Here is a 21,827-nt window from a genome sequence, read left to right as displayed (position 1 = left end):
TTAATAGCGCTTGAAACCAGCGCCCTAGAAAGACTGCCTCAAGCTAAGATATATATCAATAGGAAACAGGATTGCCAGAATGAAGAACACTAAATATTGGACTGGCTTCCAGAAAAACAAAAGGGAGGTGGGGGATATTTTTGAGATGTCTAATCATGTCATTAAAATTCAATTGCAACAAAGCATTAAACCTCACAAAATGTCGCCTATCAAAGAATCAAATCATAAAAATCCTTTTCATTGCGATTGACGACAGTGTATTTCTAACATTAGTCAATGAGCAAAGAAGCAACCATTCAGTTCCTCATGGTCTAACGCAAAACAAAAACATAGAAACCAAATCAAAAAGAAAATAATTTTAGAATAATTTTAGCGTTTGCTGTCACACCGATTTTCTAATTGCTTGTTATTTCACATTTTTGTTTTACTTTATTTTTCCCCTTAAAATAATGTCTCATTCTGTAAAATAGTTATCTGCTAGAATACGGGACTTAAGCCATCCCGTATCGAGGTTCCACAAGGACACTGGAGAATTTTTCAAAATACAGGACTGTCCCTTGAAATCCGGAACATCCGGCAACTCTAATAGCAAATGACATGTTCAGGGCTCCCAACACATTTTAGCCATACAAAAGGGTAAAAGAGGACCACTTTGAATCAAAAAGGGGACCAAAGAGGACCAGTTAGGACTAAAAAGAGCACCTTGGGAGGACCATTCATAGTTAAACTCAGGGAAGCACCAAAAGGCAAATTAGCTGCCTGGCACTAAATACGTGAAGATAATTCGTTAATTAACCATAATAATGATTTTTAATGATAAATCCTTATCACCTTCTGTACAACTGAACTTTTCATCCATTGCATTATATTATTTACACAAACATTTGGATGGGGGGGGGGGGGGGTTGACAAGCAAGCATGTAACTGATCATCTTACAGAGTAACTTTAATTATAAAATTAATTTTCTACTAATTGAGAGGTAAAAACTGTCTAGTTTAAAATAATCACCTAAGTGACCGATGAATCAGTGTATACCTAATAAAGACCTTTTAGATACAGTTATTACAGTAAACACCTTAGCACATAGTAGTTTACAAAATCTTTCACATAACCAGTTTAAAGGGAATGGGGTGATTTAATTCAAACTACTACTTTTAGTCATTGAAATGGATAGAATGAGCGAAAAAAAATAACATGGACCTAGAAAATACTTTCATTTTCCCAACAGGTTTTTTTTAATTAATTTTTTTAAATGTCCGATTTTTCAAACAAGGCGTGGCATTTATGACGTCACAAATGATGCACTTTGGCTCATCTTTCTGTGTTTCCACGTTATGATAATCAAGCAGCGAATTAAAATTCCGCTCTATGTTCGCTATCAACCATATCATTGCCAATGCACGTGAGCAAAGATACGAATTAAATATTTTGTACTGTGAATGGCAACACTGAATGACATTTCATCATTTGTGATTTTAGTGAAACGATACCTCTGGGGGTGCTAGTACCAGGTAGCTATTAGCTCTTGGACTAGTTCTAAATTCTCATTAACTGTTCGATCCGGTGATGGTGCTGCCATCTATCGGTATATAAAATAATGGAGGCAAGGCACTTAGTATGCAGTCCTCGACATAAATACAGTTGTAGTCAGTTGTGACTCTTGAATAGAATAGAATAGAATTTGATTTTACACGACAGAAGTGTAAACAATGAAAGCACACCGATTAAAGTAATTTTTTTTAATATTAAACTTAAAGAATTTATTTAAAAAATGGCCAGATCCGATGTTTTTAAACATGCTCTTTCAGAAAAAAATACTTTTAAAATTTTGGAAACGACCCCATTCATTTTGATATAAGGTACAGCAAAACAAGAAGATCTAGTTTAGAGCCTAGGAGGTCCCCCTCCCCCACCACAGCCCTTGGTTTTTACACATATTTCCAGTCTAAATATAGTAAGTTTATATACATATGAGAGTTCATGACCAAACACCAAATCAGGAGGTAATTTCTGGCTACGCTACTGACTGACTAAATTCAAAAAATATTAGAGGTTTGCAAATCATTTACTAGTATGCTAAGTATCCAAATTATATGTATTAGTTGTTCGGGCACCAAAAAATGTTGTAACTGTCTTCAAGTATGTATAAAAATTAGTGAGAAAGAAAATTATTTATTAAAGTCACCACACCCAAAAATTTACAAATGCTACTTAAGCGACAAATACACTAAATGTAAATTTGAGCTTGCTTTTACTGGATAACTTAATGTAATAAATAAATATGTAAGTTCAGATTCATAGAGCTATATTTTCAAATTGAAAATACTCATTATGAGTATTTAAAAAAAAATAGAATACAAAGTTTTAGTTTTTAAAAATAAAATTAAATAATCTAGTTTGAGGTAGCACATGTCAAAACAGCTTCCAATTTTCAAAAATATCAAAATAATTACAAGATGCAAAAGGATTGAAATCTTGACACAAGAATCAAATTTTCGCGAAGTATGTTCACTGTTCGCATAATTTCTTAAAAAAAAATATTCTCTAAAACTAAACATGATTAAAATTGAACATAAAATATGCTAGTCTAGGATAGCATATGTGAAAATAACATTCTATTGCGCAAAATATCAAAATATGTACAAAATGCAGAAAGATTTAAATCTCAAATACAATTCTTCGCGAAGTTCGTGTTCGTGAAATGCTGCTATGGTTCCAAAAATAAGAAAGTTTATTATCTATTAAAATTAAACAAAAATAAGGTAATCTATGGTGGCGTATGTCAAAATAACTTCCAATTGCCAAAAATATCTAAATATTAACAAGATGCAAAAAGATTGAAATCTCAAACACGACAAACAATTTTCCGCGAAGTGCGAATAAGTTCAATGTTGCCATGGTTTCGAAAAATAAAGTAGTTTATAATCTATTAAAGTCAAACAAAAAATAAGCTAATCTATGACGGAGTGTGTCAAAATAACTTCTGATTGCCAAAAATATCAAATTATTTACAAGATTGCAAAAGATTGAAATCTCAAACACGACAAGCACTTTCCGCGAAGTGCGAGAAAGTTCAATGTTGCTATGGTTCCAAAAATAAAAAAGTTAACTGTCAATTAAAATTAACCAAAAAATAAGCTAATCTAAGGAGGTGTTATGTCAAAATAACTTCCGCTTGCCAAAAATATCAAAATATTTACAAGATGCAAAGAGATTGAAATCTCAAAACCCAGCAAGCAATTTTTTTGAAGTCCAAAACAGTTTGATGTTACCATTGTTCCGGAAAAAAAAGTAGTTTATTAACTATTGTAATTAAACATAAAATAAGCTAATCTAAGTTAATGAATGTTAAAATAACTTCTGATTGTCAAAAATATCAAAATATTAACAAGATGCAAAGAGATTGAACTCGCATAAACAGAAAGTAATTTTTTGCGATGCTACATATCGAACACAAGTTCAGAAAATTGCACTGATAACACATTAATGATTTTTTTCAAGGTTTTTCAAAGGCATATTAACCCGTGAGAAATATCGGTAGCAAAATGCTTTGATTTGACGTCATAACTCCTCCCCCAAATCTCTCCATTTGCTAGATTTCCATGCTACAGCAGTTGAAGGAGGAGTAATGACGTCAATCTGCGGCGAAATAATACCAGCAAGTCAGGTTCAATAGAAAAATGGCGCCGCTGCCGCGTGTTCGGGCGTAAAAAACGTCAGCACACAATATCTTATAATGTATTGAAAATTTTTAAATTCTGATTTTTGAGTAAAAACAATATAAAAACGGACTAAACGGACCAAAATGTCAAAAAAGCGGTCTAAAGCGGACTTTACCCTAAAAAACGGACTGTGGCGGGAAAAGCGGACCATTTGGGAGCCCTGCATGCCACAAAAAAAAAGGGAATTCAAAAAATATTTCCTTTTTCTTATGGTTTAGTTCAGGTTTTTTTTTTTCCCCTCAACAGTCATTTTCACTACTCAAATGCAATTCATAACCTTATAATGATCACAAAGAAATTTTGCAGATTCCAGGGGGGAGGAAACGACCCGCACGACCCCTCCTCCTTGTAACCACCGCTTCATGTTACGCCCAAAAAGTACTGACTTTTAAAAAAAACCTTTTTTTTTCATATGGTTTCGATCAAGTTTTTTATTTTTTCAAGCGAACATTAAAATATGTTCGCCCCCCATGATCTCCTCCCCCTTGTATCCCCCACTGCTATTTCAACTAATATCATTTTCCTTTTTAGCCTACTTTCCCAGCAAAAGTCAGAGAAAGATGAAAAAAGCATGAAAGAAGGCTTAATGCACTTGAAAATATTACAAAAAACAAAAATAAGTCAAAAATAAAAAAATAATTAAATAAATTTTGAAAAATTAAAAATTGGATAGTAGGGTATTGAGATGGGGAAAAATGTCTGTCGGTCTGTCTGCCAGTCCCCCCCCCCCCCCCTAATAACTTTTGAGTGAATAGTCCGATGATCTCGGCGAGGACACCTCATTCCTATATTTCATTTTTTGATTTAAACTTTTTTTTGTTCAATTTTGAACAGTTCAAAAAAACTTAACATTAGCGCCTACGGGGAAATTCAAGGCATTCCAAACCGTGTTGCGAATTTGTTTCAAACAAACTTTGTAGGAAAAACCTTTTGATGAAAAACTTGTATATAAAATATCATTTTGATTTGAACAATTTTCCATTCAATTTTTGAACGGTTCAAATCCCTTAACATTAGCGCCTAAGGAGAAACTGAAAAGTCAATGCAGATTCCGTACTTGAAGGCGGATTTACTTCAAACAAATTTTGTTGGAAATAGCTTTTGACGCCAAACTCCAGACTCCGACTCTGAGAATTTAGAGCACTTGACTCCGGACTCATGTACCCGACAATTAGTCAGACTCCGACTCCTCGATTTCGACTCTGGCTTCGTAGCTTTGGCAAGCAAAAATGTATTACATGGAGGGACAAATGATCGACTCCGATTCTTGGATATTTCGACTCCGAATCGTTTATCCCAAAATGAGATTGACTCTGACTCCGCAGCTATGGTTTTAACTTTGAAATAATTATTGTTAATATGACTTGTTTTTATTTTTGCGCTAAAGTTTAAATTTAGGTATTCAGTTTTCGGCTGATAAACTCTAAGTCATTTATGTTTCTACACAAAGATATGCGCAGACGATTTTTTTTTTTTTTTTTTTTTTTGACAATTCGGAACTCTAGCGCTCGAATACGCTACCTTGCGGTGATTTACAAAACTGCCGATAAAACTAAAACATTGCCACGTTGCGTTCCACGTGTGTCTGTTGACGTAAACACAGGCAGTTTGTTCTGAGTATTTATTAACGCAATCGATGAGTCTTAGTTTGCTTTCAGCTACAGGAATTAATTCGTCCCTTAGTAGTATTCTCGAGCTTCTCAAAATAATGTTAGTTTTCCTTATTTCCTTCTAAAATATGAGTTGATTGAAAATGGTGAAAGCGAAAACTGGATTAACAAACTTGGATAACGTTATACAAGGTAAAAAATTTTATTGTTTTGTATGAATTTGTAAGAATATGAGTTTTTTTTAATCTTAAATTAATTTAACTAACCATCTTTTACAGCAGCATTTAGTTGGAATGGACGGTATGCAAAATATTTTCTTGAATATATTATCGTAGAACAAAATGAAAAATGTTTCACCGAGAAAGAATTTACTTTATTCCTTTTATTCTCAGCTGAAAGGTTTCGCCAAATATGTTTAGGGTTATAGTTGTAGTATTGTGCAAGCAAAGTAGCCTTGGCGAGATTTCGCGTTTTTAGTTAAACCATTTTTAATTTTTATCATGAGTGGAATAAAATGGTAGTAAGATTACAGAATTCGATAAGTAAAAAGAAATAATGGTCAATCAACTGAAAAGAAAACTACCACCATATATCCGTAAGAATTCTACAGATGATTTGCATAACTTTACATAATTAAATCGTAACTCAGAAATTAGAAAAATCGAAACAGAAAATTTTTAAATTAACCGATTTGGGAATTTGAGAGAAATAACTCAGCAACAAATGCAAAACAATAAGCGCTACCCAAGCAAGGCAAAGATTTATCATCTTCTTTCGATAATGATTTGTAATGTCATATTGAATTTTCTAGCATTAATTGTTGTTCTTGTCAGGCCACAATTATTATTTAGTTTTATCAAGAATTGATAAATATCGAATTCAACATCGTGGAAATAGCTGCTTAGAACTACGAACTACGTAGTTTGCATTAATCTTTGACGTTTAGTTATGCTTCTTGAATTCTCATTTCTTTATACGTGGGCCAGAATATCCACAAGACTTTGAAAATTAATTTAAAAAGAATAAAGCGAAAAATATCATACATACGAACAAAAATCACAACACTTTTAGCATTTTCTTCGTTACCACATGCGTTTGTTTTAGTTTTTAAGTCGGCCATTAGACAGTGACTGCAGTGCCCCCTATAGTTCGTTGGAGTTGCGAATGAAAATTTCTTTAAGTTGACATTTTATTGTTTTGGTTTATTTTGGTAAGTGCATTAATTCATTTAAAAAATATTTTTGGCAACAGGGGAAAAAGAAAAGATTTTTTCTTTTTGATGTGATGTATTTATTTTTAATGAGCCTATTAATTTTAATTACTATTTTTTCGTTTTGAAAGCCGTTAAAGAATTTTTTTTATGGGAAAAAAAGTGTATTAGCTGCTTTGTTTAAAAAGCGCTGCTATTTTATTTGTTCGCTTATTTATTTATTTATTTTTTACGCATCTAATGTTTTAGACGAGTAAGGAATAATTTATTCCTGGGAATCAGCTTAAAATATTAAAAAATATATTTGAAACAATTTGCGATTTTAGCTATTTTTGAGAATATTGATCAGGTACTAGAAAGTAGTATGGGTATACGGGAAAGTAGGCTCGTTTAGTTCTAGACGGAACTTCTTGTTAAGAAATCCCTTCAGTAGGCTTTTCCTTTAAATTAGTTGTTTCTCCTTAAACAAATATTGCTGATCCAATGAAACATTTCAAATGTACGTCAGTATGTCTTGTAGAGACATTACCTGCAGCCCCTGCAGCAGTTTTAGAGGAACAAGTAAAAAAATGAACGATCCTCTTATGAACAATTGTGGCAACAAATAAATTCTTATCTCTGCTGTTATTTTGTGAATGGGAAAATAGGGTAAGCAAAGCAATACGTAGCAAAAAGTATTTTAACACTGCAAACAAAGGTGAAAATTTTCACTAGATATAGTTAAAAAAAATCATGCTTAATTTTCAAAAAGGAGAATGGGAATAAACTGAAAAAAAAGAAGATAAACACAAAAGACTATCTTACCGTAGTATTTGTTATATTAGGTGGTTTTGTTGGTAACATATCTGGTAAAAGTCCTGAAGTCGTAGAAAGAGGAGTAGTTGAAGAAACTGTTGCAGCAGATGTACTTGACACTGAAGTACTTGTTGTAGAAGAATTGTCTGATACATCATATTTTTCATGTGATGAAATCGTACTAAAGCTGGATGCTTCCAACAGCGTAGAGTTATAGGGAAGAGTAGAGTTTTGAGCAGCATTTTTAAATTCTAGTCCAATTGTCTTTAGTTGAATGCCAACACTTTCTGTGGTGGAAACATTTTTAGAAATTGGCTTCTTCTCTGAAGTCGTAGCTTTTTTAATTGGAGGCAATATGGCAGACCTTTTTTCTATGTGATAAATTGTTCTTAATAAATCACTGTCTTGTAAATAGCTGCCATCAGGTCTTTGAATATTTATAATGGATGGACTAAAATATGACTTATCTGAAAAACAGAAACAAGTGAATTATTATTTGCCACTACAAGTTTCTTTTTTAGCAAAATTTTCATCAAGAAATGTTCCGAATACTGGGGGGGGGGGGGGGTTCTGCCACCTACAGCAGGTGACAATTGATGATTTTAATGCTTTTCGGTGTCCTGTAGCCATTGGCACCAGTATTGAACTGGCAAACATTGGTCATTCCAGAGGAGATAGAGTTACGGACACATAGACACACTCGGGTTTCAATAGTATAATTGATCAGTTTTCTAAACATGGTTTTTTTTTTAGCAAATAATTTTCTTTTCTTTTTCGTGCATTATTTTTTACCAAGTTTTTCTTATATTTGGAGTCCCTATGCCCATCAATTAATAATCTAATGTGCTTCTTAGAGAATATATTGATACATGGAAATAATTTTAGAAAGTTTTTCCTATGAAGGGGGAAAAAGATTTTTAAAAAAATAAATAAATGAAACGAAATAAACAATGAAGTGGAAAAAGGGGATTGAAATCTATCCCTAGATTTCCATGGTTTTCAGCCATATTGAGATACACTGCCCCATGAGGAAATACTCTTTGCTGTGCTAGTGATTGCAAGATGTTTTATATGAAATTTATGAATAAAGTCGAAAAGCCTAACAATCAATTTCTTGAATGATTTTTTATTTATTTTTTTCTCTTTGGTGCAATAGATGCTAGAATTGTGCTACCCCCCCCCCCTCTTCCTGTTTAACTCGGAATGCAACAAAAAGAAGGCCGATTACTGATTAATTGGCAACTGATTCCTACTATTTCTCCATTACCTATTTCTTTAAACTTCAGCTTTTTAGAATTAGTTCACAGCTGTTTATTCGAACAGAAGATGAGAGGAGTTGAGGCAGTTGCCTAATTGTCCCACTGCCTTTTGAGGTGGTTTGCATAGCGTCCACCAGCCCTTGAGGTCAAGGGCGCACTCCCAGAAGTGTCGCGAAGAACTCTACCCCCCCCCCCCCCCCATGAGAATACCCTTAAACATTTCAATGATACAGTGGGGCCATGCCTCCCCCCTACAGGTGGGCAACTGAGTCCAAGCAATAGCGAGCACTCAGCACGCAGAATATGAGTGAATAAAATTCAAAACCACATCTTCAGGAAATAAAAACGTGTTGTTCGACGGACCGCTTGATAAAATGCGAATATTTACTGTGACTGCGATTTAAAAAAAAAATCTCTCAATAATGCGGAAGTAAACGCCGGAAAGAGCTGATAGATCTAAAAACCTTGCAGCCTTTTTGAGAAACGGATGTTTAGATTGACAGTATTTTCTGCGATCAAGATAAGGAAAATTATGAAATAATTTCGCAAACCTTGCATAGGGTAACCATTTATTTCTTGGTAATAGTCTGTTAGTAATTTTTAAAAAAAAACCAGGGGGGATAACATTTTTATACAATTTGTATTCATTTCAGTGAAAAGAAGAGATGATTGAACATGTGAGTATGAAAAATAATTTCTTGTGGCCTCACCTTTTTTTTTCTTTTTTTGAAGAGCGAATTTACTTGTGAATATTTGACGTTGGTCACAAGTAAAAATGAGATTCATGACAGAATTCGGCAATTTGCTTTCATAATAACCAAAACAAAGGCATTGATTTTCAATGCAATTTTTAAACTTATTTAATTTTAATAATTGTAATTATAATTATTTTCATTTAATTATAGCACTTCTGTTATTGCGTCTTTTCCCCATTTGTTGAACAAAATCATGATTTTTTTGAGTCATTTCTTTAACTTTTTTAAGATGTTTTAAAATACTTTTAAAGTTATTGGTTTTGTTTTACAGATTATTTTCATTCTTTTTAGCTAGTTATTATTCAGATGAATTTTTAATAACGTTTTTCAATTTAAAGGCATCTTGCATCAAGTTCAATAAAAATATAGCACGTTTCAAATAAATTAAGACTTATACTTTATACACTATCATACAGTCACCTCAGAGCAATAGTAAGATATCTTAGTGTTATTTCTGAGATTAGATATCTTATTCTTGCTCTGAGATGACGATATAGTTGAAAGTGTTTTAAGATACTATTTTAAAGCTAACTCGTTTAGTCGTGGAAAACAAAAAAGCAGTTTTTAAAAGAGCAGAATGTTATTCAATTTTATTTTGCGTAGAGGGACGAAGGCAAAAAGCCCATACCACACAAATCTTTACATTAGTCAAAACCAGAAGGGCACAACTGAGCCCTTCCAGGCTAAATGGCTGAGATGAACGAAAGAGCAATTTTTCCCACCTTTTATTACAAAAGGATTTTTTCTTTCCTTATTTTTTCCCCCTTCTCTTCCTTTTTAAGGGGGGAGGGACATTTCACAATTTTAATTCATTCACATCTTTTTACTAACGAAGATAACGAACGAAACGATTAAGATCAGCATTTCATGAAAAATTAAGAGATTAAAAAAAAAAAAACATCCCTCTTATTTTATGAGAAGTAGAGAACTAAAAGAACATTAAGAAATGTAGCTGTAGCCCGCACGATTGCAAGCGAAAAAGAAATGTACGGGAAAGTCCATGGTAGTGTGAAGAAAAGGGGTCAATAGCATTACATTCGTTGTCTTTTTTTTTTTTTTTTTCCTCCGATGCACAATTGGCCAACGTTGTTTTATTTTTTAGAATCGAAAAAGACTCAAATTGAATTTTCGACAGAGGAGCGAGGTTGGTAATAAGAACTTCGGCAAGAGCTAAAGAGGTCTGAATTTTGTGAGATTTATTAAAACAACCGTCTTTGTTGCAAAACTATTTCCTGTCTTCTTTTTCATTGCGAAAAATAAATGTTTCAAAACTCAGCATATAACATGCAACACAAAAATAAATGATTATAAAAAAAAAAGTATCAGCCTTTGTGAAAACGATGTATTTGATTTCAGGCAATTCCGATAGTCAAAAACTTTGAAAGGACAAACTAGCAATATGAACAGTTAAAAAAGTAAATTGATAATGGTTAAATCAAAACTGCCATTTATACACACATCCTGAACCCTTCACGTGACCAAGTATTTTCCCTCAAAACGGACCAGATACACAACCAATTTTACGCATTTGCATGTGAATATTTTTCTTCAAAATGGGGGGGAGGAGGGCTCTTTTTTAAAACAGGTTATAATCAAAAATATTCTTTCTATGAGTGCAAAAGATTCGGAAAGAAATAAAATGCACTAAATAATTATGCATGACTTAATATATTGGTTTGAAAATGCTAAAACAGCTGAAAATATTAAAATTGGTACAGTCGAACTCTTAAGGGCCCCCATGATGTTTGCTCCTTCTAGACTTCCCGTTTAGGGGGGTTAATTGGGGGGGGGCATTCCGCTGTCCCGGTTGAATATTTCAGAAATCTGGCAAGCCTACTTATAACCGAGTGCTAATAAAAAACGAGTTCGTAAAAAAAGTCATCCTAGTTGCCATTTTCTTTTTCTTTTTTATCACTATGCATTTCCAATGTTAGTTAATTTTCTTTGAAATGTAGGAATGTCGCCTTTCTTGTGTCACTGTTTATGAGGAATACACAAAGCACAGACACATACATAATTTTTAAATGCTTCTTTACTCCACAAATTAAAAAAAGTTCTGCCATCGCTAGTTCTCAGGATTTAATCACTAACCTCCGGTTCAACCGGGAATGTAAAAGAAAATTTACCAAAAAAAGACAGGTTGAGTTGGAAATCAGTAGAAATTTTATAACTCACGAGATTTTTTTACTTTAAGCGGGGTCTGTTTGTTAAAAGCAAGTTATGCTCTCATCGACTTAACATTGTACCAACCAAGTATTTCTGATTTTCTCGCTAAATACGGGTTCTCGTTAAATCAGGGCTCGTTATACCCGATTTCAACTGTACTAATAATTACCGACACGATCATCAGAACTTTTGAGTAAATTAAAAAATAATGAGAAGAAGCACAAGTGATTTGAGATAGTTTTACAAATTTTTATCTTTTTTTTTTTGTTGTTGGGTTCGATCTCAAGGCATTACTGGTTTGTATTAGTTAAAAATAATTTTAGAATGTGTATAAAGCTTCGTTTGACAAAAAAAAAAAAAAAAAAAAAAAAAACTCTTTCGCGTCAAAATGAAGAGAAATATAAGGGAGGAAAACTGAAGTTTCGCGGTTGAAAATTATGTTTTTCACTAATATTTTGAGAGTTTTTTCAAAATACCCTGATATTTCCTTGATTTTTTCCAGAAATTTAAATTTCCCTGAGAATTCCCTGATTTCTAGGTTGTTACCACCCTGTTTTCATTACTTATGAAATTTATTTGAAACGGTTATGCCTATTAGGGGTCGGGGCCCGATTTGGTGCTTTTTTCAACACCCAAGCAGTTGTAGAATTTTTTTGTATCGTTCATGGACGGGGGGGGGGGGGGGGGTTAATTGTCATTCTTTAGCATGACCCTCCCCCGCTAAAATGGTAATCTGCATCCATCCTTGGTGGGGACTTGTTACATTTTGTAATTTAGATGAAAAGAAGAAAATTTTATTTTGTCCTTCTTTCAGTGGTGGTGAAAGCATCGAAATTTCGAAAAATGTAAAAACGGTTACATGGAAATACTTTGAGAGCGCATATTTTGATTGTTCCAGATGCCTCAACGTGCCTCTGATACCAAAGGTAGGTATGTTCATCAGCCGACTTGTGTGGTGGTAGTGGCTGTGTGTGTGTGGGAGGGGGTTGGCCTCCGGAAGGGTAGAAAACAAAAGAAAAAAAAAACTAACATTCAGAGGGAGTGTTTAAGGAACCGTAAAAATGCTCCCATTCGAAAGACTCATTTCGGAAGTGATGAAAGCTCGTAGCGAATTTGAAAAAAAAAAAATTGTCATATTGTGAAACACTCGAGCGTCAGATTTTTATATAGAAGGATCAGCCTGAAGTTCCAGTCATGCTAACCTAAAATCTGACGACCATTTAGAGAGGTATTATTAACCTGACACCTAGAAAAAAAATCCCTCGGTTATATCCACTAAAAAATGAATTATTTCATTTCCGCTTCCAGTTCATCCGCCATCTCTCCGTGGTCAAGCATTAACAGGACCGTGTTGTTTCGTGATCAGCTGAAATTGTCACTGCGCATGCTTTATCAGCTTCAAGATCTAAAATTGATAGACGATTTTTATTACTTCGATCTTGGAATTTGGCAAATTATTTTATTTTCATGATTCTTGCATTTCTATTCTTGAAAATAAAACCAAGCTTAACCGCACTCAAAAATATCGAGACAACGTTTTTTCCCCCTGCAACTTTGTAACCCTCTCACACCTTTACGTTACTCTCAAATAGTCATTTTCTAAATATACACTTGTTATCGCTAGTAACTAACCCATCTTTACGCGCTTCAATATTTCTGACGAACCTTTTTTTTGTTAATCTGATGGACTGTCCGAGATCCACGGCCCTACAGATGTACATTTGACGCGCTAGAGTGAATTCTAAAAACATCAAGGGGCTCCCCTCGGGCCACGCTCCCCTACTGGAATGAACAACCTTTGATACATACAAAATCCGCATTCAATTTCTCAACAATCTATTCCTCCAACCAGTTTTGCACGTAGAAGAAAATATTGTCTAATATTGTAATTTAACAACTGAAAAAGAATCATTAGCAGCACTAAGACCTTAAGCAGTATTAAGGTGGAAGACCTTCAACCAGTGAACAAAAAACTGACCTTGAGGTAAAACCTGAAAATCCATCGCACTTGCCGTGTCAACAGAATTTAATTTTGTGCAACTTCTGAGTTTCATTCGGAAGGATAAACACCTAAACGATGAGTTGAATCGGTAAAGAAAATGACTGGAGACAGAGATCCTAACAAAGTGTCACTTACCTTCCCCCTTCATAGTCACATTAGACGTTATATCACATAAGCATTTTTTTACTGCGTAATGTCACTTCTTGTCCACCCCCTCCTTCGTCACACAACCCACAATTGTCCCCAACCTCCTCCTCAAACCGTGACATCATTTGTTGACCACCAAGTTAAATTTTAGGAGCTATAAAATCAGCACATGAATGATTGAAATTCAGTTCGACTTCTGTCTAGCCTTGTGTTTCTTAAATTGTGTTCCGCGGAAGCTCTCACAGGGTTCCATGAGATTTGTATATTTTCTTTTCACGCCTTTCAAATTTGTCACTTAAAAAATCGACAAAAATAACGCCTTTTCAAAAGTACATTTAATGTCACTTTTGCATCTAATCTAAGCATTAATACCCATCTGGGATAGCCACTATGGGAACAATTTTATTTCTCACCTAAAATAATGCAAATTTTTGACTATCAAAAATACCATGAAATGGTGCCTTTAAGGTTTTAAATTCGAAATTTTTTCGAGATCAATTCCTAAACGTCAATTTTTCAGCTAATGTCTCCAAAGATAACAAAATTGGGCTTTAAAATCTTCAATTTTGAAAAAGTTTCAGAAGAAGCTTGCTAATATCGCCAAAAATAGTTTGAAGGCGGCTTCAGTGTAGAACAAATTTTGGGAAAGCACCCCAAATCCTTCTCCTACAACGTTACCAAAAAATATCCCCATGAATTACGATTTTTGACATCAATTTGAAATACTTTGCAATAGATACTAGCAACTCTCCCAGTATCAATGGCAAGGCCGTGGTGGTCTGATCGGTAAGGCATCGGACTTGTGACCGGAGGGTCCGGGTTCGATCTTCGCTGGTCGAAGATCCACCGTCTTCATTCATGGTGACAGGAGGACTTTAAATATGCTCGTGGTCACTAAGTCCTCCAAGTGAAACGATACTTCTTAGGATGCTGGACCAGGGACTGCTCCGTTACTGATCTGGTTCAAAAAAAAAAAACACAGCTGCCTTCAGGGTTCTATCCAACAGGTTAAGCCACAAATAGTGGCAGGTACGAGGGACTCCGGAGTGAAAAATGAAAAGTATCTATATGGCAGCAGTTGAAAGGACAGCTTAAGCATTTAACGAGTGATGACCAATTTAAGGAAGAGTACTGGTCACGAGGGTCTAAATGGTTTAGTTCTGTCTAAGGCCCTTATACACAGTCCAGTCACATTAATGTGACCACCATGTACTTTCCACGTCAGAGTTAAATAACCAATCACAGAAGGCAGGTGGCAGCACAGTGCAGTTGAGCGTATATAAAGGGTGTGTGAGGTCTTCGGAAAACATTTGAATCGTTGGCGTAATGCAGAAACGAAGCGATTTATCCGACGTCCAAAAGGGCATGATCATTGGCTTTCGGGAAGGGTGGAAGCATTTCCGAAACGGCTGAGTTTGTGAACTGTTCGCGTGCCGCCGTGGTAAAAGTGTACCGTGCATGGCAAAATGAGACTGTCCAAAATCAGCGACGTGGCAAATGTGGTGCACCACGGGCCATAGATGACAGAGGCGAACGACGGCTGCGGAGATGCGTTCGGGCAGATAGACCGGCTACCGTTGTGCAACTGACCACCAAAATGAACCAAGGGGCTACCAAAAGTGTCTCCCAAACCCCCAATGTCCCCTATTCAGCGAACATTGCTGCGTCTGGGCCTCCGAAGCAGACACCTGGTTCGTGACCTATGCTGACTGCTGTTCATCGACGACGAAGGCTAGAATTTGCACGCCAGTACAGCAGCTGGACGTCCACAGAGTGGCGACAGGACGCGTTTTCAGATGAATTGCATTTTATGCTCCACCGGACAGATGGACGTTGGCGTATCAAGCGTGAAACCTCTGAAAGGAACCACCCTGCAACCATTGCCGGAACGGTCCAAGCTGGAGGCGGTCTAGGGAATGTTTTCCTGGCATTCTCTGGGTTCACTGATCATTGTGAAAGGCACGATGGATCAATACAAATACGCATCTGTCCTTGCGGACCATGTCGACCCCTACATGCGCATTGTTTTTCCTCAGGATGATGGCATCTTCCAGCAGGACAATGCGAGGTGCCATACAGCTGCCAGTGTACGTGCGTGGTTCGAAGAGCACCAGGATGAGTTTACCGTCCTCCCCTGGCCAGCAAACTCACCTGACTTAAACGCAATCGAGCATCTGTGGGACCATCTCGATCGAGTTGTTCGCGCCACGGATCCTCAACCGCGTAATCTAGCGCAGCTGGCCACGGCATTAGAGTCCGCATGGCTCAACATCCCAGAGAACACCTTCAGGGACCTAAGTGACTCTCTTCCTGCACGTCTCGCAGCAGTCCGCTCTGCGAAAGGTGGTTATTCTGGCTTTTGACAGATGGTCACATTAATGTGACTGGACTGTGTATATACAGCGACTCTAATTCTGTCTGAGGGAACACATAGTGACATCAAAAACTCTTTAATTTGTAAATAAATTTTTAAAAAATGTTAAAAAATAAGAGATATTTTAAGGTTAAAAACTTTTTCAACGTAAATTTAAGTGAATTATTAACACTATTGTAGGTAAAGCACATTAGTGTTTCTTTTCCTAACTAAGAAGATATTTCAATCAGAAAACTCATGCATAAATTCTGAGGTTATTTATCCCTTTTAAAAATTCTGATTATTTCTCAGAATCACAAATAGGAGTGTACTGGTATTTTACAAGAAATAATATTTAGCAATTATCAATAATTACAATTATCTCTGATTATGTGTATTTCATTAGCGATCTAATGACAATTAGTTAATGTGATAGTCTCTTTGAGGTAAGAACCTAGGTATTCTCCGAAACAGAATACTGGCTACGCCACTGCAAACTATTGAAACACCAGAGGTTCGACGAAAAAAGTGAGTACTAAAAAGGGTTCCACTAACCAAAGAAATTAAGAAACGCTGGTCTAGCCTAAAGTAGACAGTTCCCCCGGATTCGAAATCCATATCTATTCTAATATTATAAAGAGAGAGGACGGATTTTTGTGTGTTTTTATATGTTCGAGGTAATCTCCGGAACCACCGCACCTATTTAAAAAAAATCCCTTCACTATATGAAAGGTGCTTTCTTACTGGGTGACATAGGCTATGATTCGAAAAAATTCGATAAATAGTTCTTTTTTTATTCCAATTTAGGCCCGAATTTCATATAAATTCCCGAATATGGGAGGGAAAAATTACTTGCACGTATTGATATTATATATCGTTGAAAGGGGTAGAATTTTTTGCGTTCTAAACAATTTGTTTCAATGCTCTAACTTAATTACGGCAGGAATAATTTGCGTTTTTAGCTCGAACTTTTTTAGGCTTAGCTGAAATTTAGGCACTATTTTCTTCATTAAATCTATCTATAAAAAGTGAAGGAATTGTCCCGCAGTTTTCTTCTTAACACCATTTGAAAAAGCGTCATTTTTTACTCCAGATCTTTCTTGACCTTTGGTCGAAAAACTTAGCTTCTATATTCAAAGGAAAAAAGTTACAAGTGTTTTATCAAATTCGAAAAATGTCATTTTGATTCAGGTTGTCAAATTTTTTTTTTTCGCGTCTCCACAGTTACGCTTTTTGAATCCACTGTTTCATTCCTTATTTTGCATTTAATTTCTTAAACTTATTTTATTTCGTGTTTCCATGGTTACGCTTTTAAAATCCATCATTCACATTTTAATTTCTTTAAAGTATTTGTGCCAATTTTTTTTTCTTTGCAAAATTAGCAGATTTTGTATAAGCTGATCCCTCTAATTTGACTTAAAAAAAGGTTCCAAAAATTATCGGTTTAATATGCGTTATTTTGCTTTCAGATTTGCTCCTTCAAAAAACAATTTGTGAAAGATCCATTCTTGTTTATCAGAATTTTGTGAAGGGTCCGTTTTGGTTCATCGGGATTTTGTGAAATCAAGAATATTTGGTTGTTAGGGGCGAAACTCGCTATAAGCGAGAAAACCACGGTCAGGGTTTCCAGATTTAAGAACAGTAAATACGGGACAGGCTTCTAAGAGTGAAAAGGGGGGGGGGGCGGTAATATTTTTGTGGTTGAGGGGAATTACTGGTTATGGTGTATTTTTAAGGGTAGATAAACAATCATGTTTCAATAGCTTCTGAAAAATTCCTCTCAGTATGTTTATTTGTGAGTACACTTTTGGAGAAACCAGTGTTGCCAGATGGTCAAATCTAGATTTCCCCAATTCCCTTCCAACTTTTCCCCAAAAGCGATGTTTTCTATCAAAATTCCCCAAATTCAAAAATTATTTTTCCACAAATATTTTCATAAAATGGGTCGACTTCCTCTGATATTTTTGTCTCTTGAAAAAAAATTTTTTCCCCAAATAACCAAATTTTCTTATAAAATTCCCCAACTTTTTTTTTCTTCCCATTTTCGCTTTTTCTTTTTTTCTTTTCTTTTCTTTTTTTTTTTTTTTTTTGTCTTTATTTTTATCTTTTTTTTTTATTTTTACTAATAATAAAGCTGAAATTCCCTCTGTCCGGATCTCTCTCTCTCTGTCAGGATCTCTGTGACGCGCATAGCACCTAGATCGTTCGACCGATTTTCATGAAATTTGGCAAAGAATTAGTTTGTAGCACGGAGGTGTGCACCTTTAAGCGATTTTCGAAAATTCGATTTTGTTCCTTTTCTATTCCAATTTTAAGAACATTTTACCGAGCAAAATTATCATAAGATGGACGAGTAAATTACCAAGCTATCATAACGTGGAACCGTAACGTGGGCAAGCCAATTGGCAAGAAATTCATCATGCATTATTTGTAAACATACAGGGGAACCGAAAGGCCTTTTAATTTTCTACTACGGGCAAAGCCATGCGGGTGCCACTAGTCATAAATACAAGCGCCTGACCGAAAGATAAGAAATAGACAAATGTTTTTTTTTCCACTTGCATTTACCACTCTGCTTCTGTATGTACATTTAAACTATGATTTTTGTATATATTTATCCAAGAACATTCTTCATCACACTTATTTTTACCAGTTTCACGTATCAACTATTTACTCATGCAGAACGTAGAACATTAATGCGAATTCCGTAGCATGATATTCCACATAATGCGTAATGCGAATTCCATAAAGTTGAGCAAAGCTAAACCAACGCTGTTTGATACAAACAATGTTACTACCAGATGTCAAGACGAGAATTTAAATATGAAAAAAAAAGAAAAAAAATCCCCAGGTTTTCCCCCAAGGAAAAAATTTTTCCCCCAAAAAAATCCCCTCAAAACCCATTTCCCCAAAATTTCCCCAGAGAGCACCAGATTTCCCCAAAATGGGGAAATTTCCCCCCAATCTGGCAACACTGAAAGAAACTCTAACTCAAAGAATAAATCAAGCAATGGAACGAAGTTCAGTATACAGATTGACGTTGATAAGAACAGGTGCTAATTAGTTCATCTCAATTTTTTTTTAACCTTAAAATACTGTCTCGTATTATAAAATATTGTTATTAGCTGGAATGCGGGACCTAAGTCGTCCCGTATGAAAGTTCCCGGGGACGCGGGACAATTTTTCAAAATACGAGACTGTCCCTTAAAATCCGGGACGTCTGGCAACCCTGACCACGGTTGAAGAGAGCAACATTTTTGTGATTCATAACATTTCCATGGACTTCCAGATCAGCGCAGCCTTTCCTGCAAAAAATTCCTTCAACACTCTGAAGTCAACTCGAAAGTTAGGTGCTGAGTCATACATCCTGAGAGCAAGTGATGACAGGCCACTTTTTATTAAAAATTCGTGTTGTAGAGAAGCGCTTAAAATAATTTATTTGTTGACGTTAACGTCATCACTTTCGATAATACCGTCGACTCCCGCTACAACGCGATTCGACTTACGCGAAATGGCTATAACGCGAGTTTTTCCCGAGTAACGAATTTTAGAGCTAACGCGAATTCCTCGTCTGCAATAACGCATTTTTTTGGAAGGGAGAATTAATTTCGTTATTGGGTCCTAAAAATTTGATTTCGTGAATATATTTTATCCCTATAGCGTCATCTATAGCGGAAGTTCCCTGCACCATACTAGTCCACGCATCGCTTTATTAATGCATCTTGTAAGCACTCGGCGTCTTTCTTTTTTCTTTATAAATATTAAAGTTGATGATATAAAATGGTACCTTAGTTCACTGTTTCATCTAAAGTTTGTAAAGCTGCTTGAACAACTAAAGTACGTCGACGGTAGCACGACATTAAGTATAAGTGATGTAAGTGCGATGCAGTTTTACTTTATGTCTTTCCCTGCCATTGATCATTTATTTTGTGCATCTTAACTGTTTTTTTATGTTGAATGAAGCAGCTTTTTTATTTTTTTACAGTAAAAGTACAGTTTTTAATTATAAGAAACTTTAATGTTTTGTCGAGGAATGCTTTAAAGCAGTTTGAAGGGTGTTTAGAAGTGTCTTAAAGAATTTGATATGTTTCAAAGAAAAAAAAAATTGTATACACATACCCTTTTCTACAATGCGAAATTTCAACTTACGCGAAGAGTCTTGAGTCTTGGAACGCATCCCTAGCGTAATTCGGGACTCGACTGTATTGTAGGACAAACTTAAGCTAATGCAGCTGAAGAAACATAACGAAAATGACGATGATAAAATAGATTGTGAAGAATTTGAAGCTAATCTAACCCTAAACATATTTAATGGTTTTTAACTATTACAGAAAAACTTCAAACCTTTTTAGGAGCCACGGGTGAAAATGATGATTCACGGACCATGAGTATTCCTCAAAAACATAAATTGAAGAAAGACGCAATAAAACACTTGAAATTCAAAGCAAATTAACCAACTTCTTTGGGACTGTATAGAAATTTAAAAAAAAAAAGCACACAAAGCAAATATGCATGAAATAAAAGGATTTTTCGCTAAAGTGGATGGAATATTCGTAAAGAAAAGCGAACTTAATATTCATACGACAAATTCAATTGTTTATTCCAAAAGAAAAGAACACGACGTCACTCCCCCCCCCCCTTACCATATTTGAACCCCTCATCTTATTGTTAATAAGTGCCACGCTTCCCCTCATTCCCCCCCCCCCCCCCACTTATTCATTGTCACCCCACTCTGATCACGCGAAGAGCTTCAACTTATTAGAGCAGCTATAAGTCATAGAGTAAAACAAATCTTTGAACTTTTATTTATTTATTTTTTTTAACAACAAAATTTGGAACTTAAAATAAATTTTTGTGACCAAATTCAAATCAATTTAGAAAAATTTTGAAACGGAAAAAAATCTCAAACGAAAACGTTCCGCTACGCGCTGTGGAAATAATATTCGCAACATTACTACATTTTACCGATATCAGCAACGGTGAAAGCTGTACATACAGGGGTGCCCATCCCCCCCCCCCAAGCTCAATGGCGCAAATTCCCTGCCCCCACCCCCCCAAAAAAAATATTTCTCGCTTTCGAATCGGATTAAAGATAACAGTTTTTAGCCTACTTTCCCAGTAAAAGTCAGAAAAAGAAGAAAGAAGCATGAAAGAAGGCTTAATGCATCTTAAAAATATCGTGAAAAACAAAAAAAAGTCAAAAATAAATAAAGTAATTAAATAAATATTGAAAAATTAAAAATTGGAAAGTAGGGTATAGAGATGGGGAAAAATGTCTGTCGGTCTGTCTGTCTGTCTGTCCCCCCCCCCCCCCCTAATAACTTTTGAATGAATAGTCCGATTCGAACAAACTTTTTTTTGTTCGAAAGATCTCGGCGAGGACACCTCATTCTCATATTTCACTTTTTGATTTGAACTATTTTTTGTTCAATTTTGAACAGTTCAAAAAAACTTAACATTAGCGCCTACGGGGAAATTCAAAGCAATTCCGAACTGTGAGGTGAATTTGCTTCAAACAAACTTAGTAGGAAAAAGCTTTTGATAAAAAAACTTGTATATAAGATATCTTTTTGATTTGAACAATTTTCCGTTCAATTTTGAACAGTTCAAATCCCTTAACATTAGCGCCTACGGGGAAACTGAAAGTCAATGTAGATTCCGTACTTGAAGGCGAATTTACTTCAAACAAACTTTGTTGGAAATAGCTCTTGACGACCTACTCCCGACTCCGACTCCGAGAATTTAGGGGGACCTGACACCGACTCCGACTCCTGTTCCCGACAATTAATCGGACTCCGACTCCCCGA

General features: G+C 35.4%; 1 protein-coding gene across 1 annotated transcript in view; it reads right to left on the bottom strand.

The window, feature by feature from the left end:
* LOC129231562 (plexin domain-containing protein 2-like) overlaps nucleotides 1-21,827 on the bottom strand; it is a 91,133-nt gene that overhangs the window by 43,160 nt on the left and 26,146 nt on the right. The window contains exon 2 of the mRNA XM_054865922.1: nucleotides 7,348-7,805. Coding sequence (XP_054721897.1) covers nucleotides 7,348-7,805 — 458 coding nt within the window. The remainder of the gene's footprint in view (nucleotides 1-7,347; nucleotides 7,806-21,827) is intronic.

This window comes from Uloborus diversus, chromosome 1 (assembly GCF_026930045.1).
Source record: "Uloborus diversus isolate 005 chromosome 1, Udiv.v.3.1, whole genome shotgun sequence".
Classification (NCBI taxonomy): Eukaryota; Metazoa; Arthropoda; class Arachnida; order Araneae; family Uloboridae; genus Uloborus; species Uloborus diversus.
Note: the sequence above shows the minus strand (reverse complement) of the source record. Positions and strands in the feature narration are given on the sequence as shown.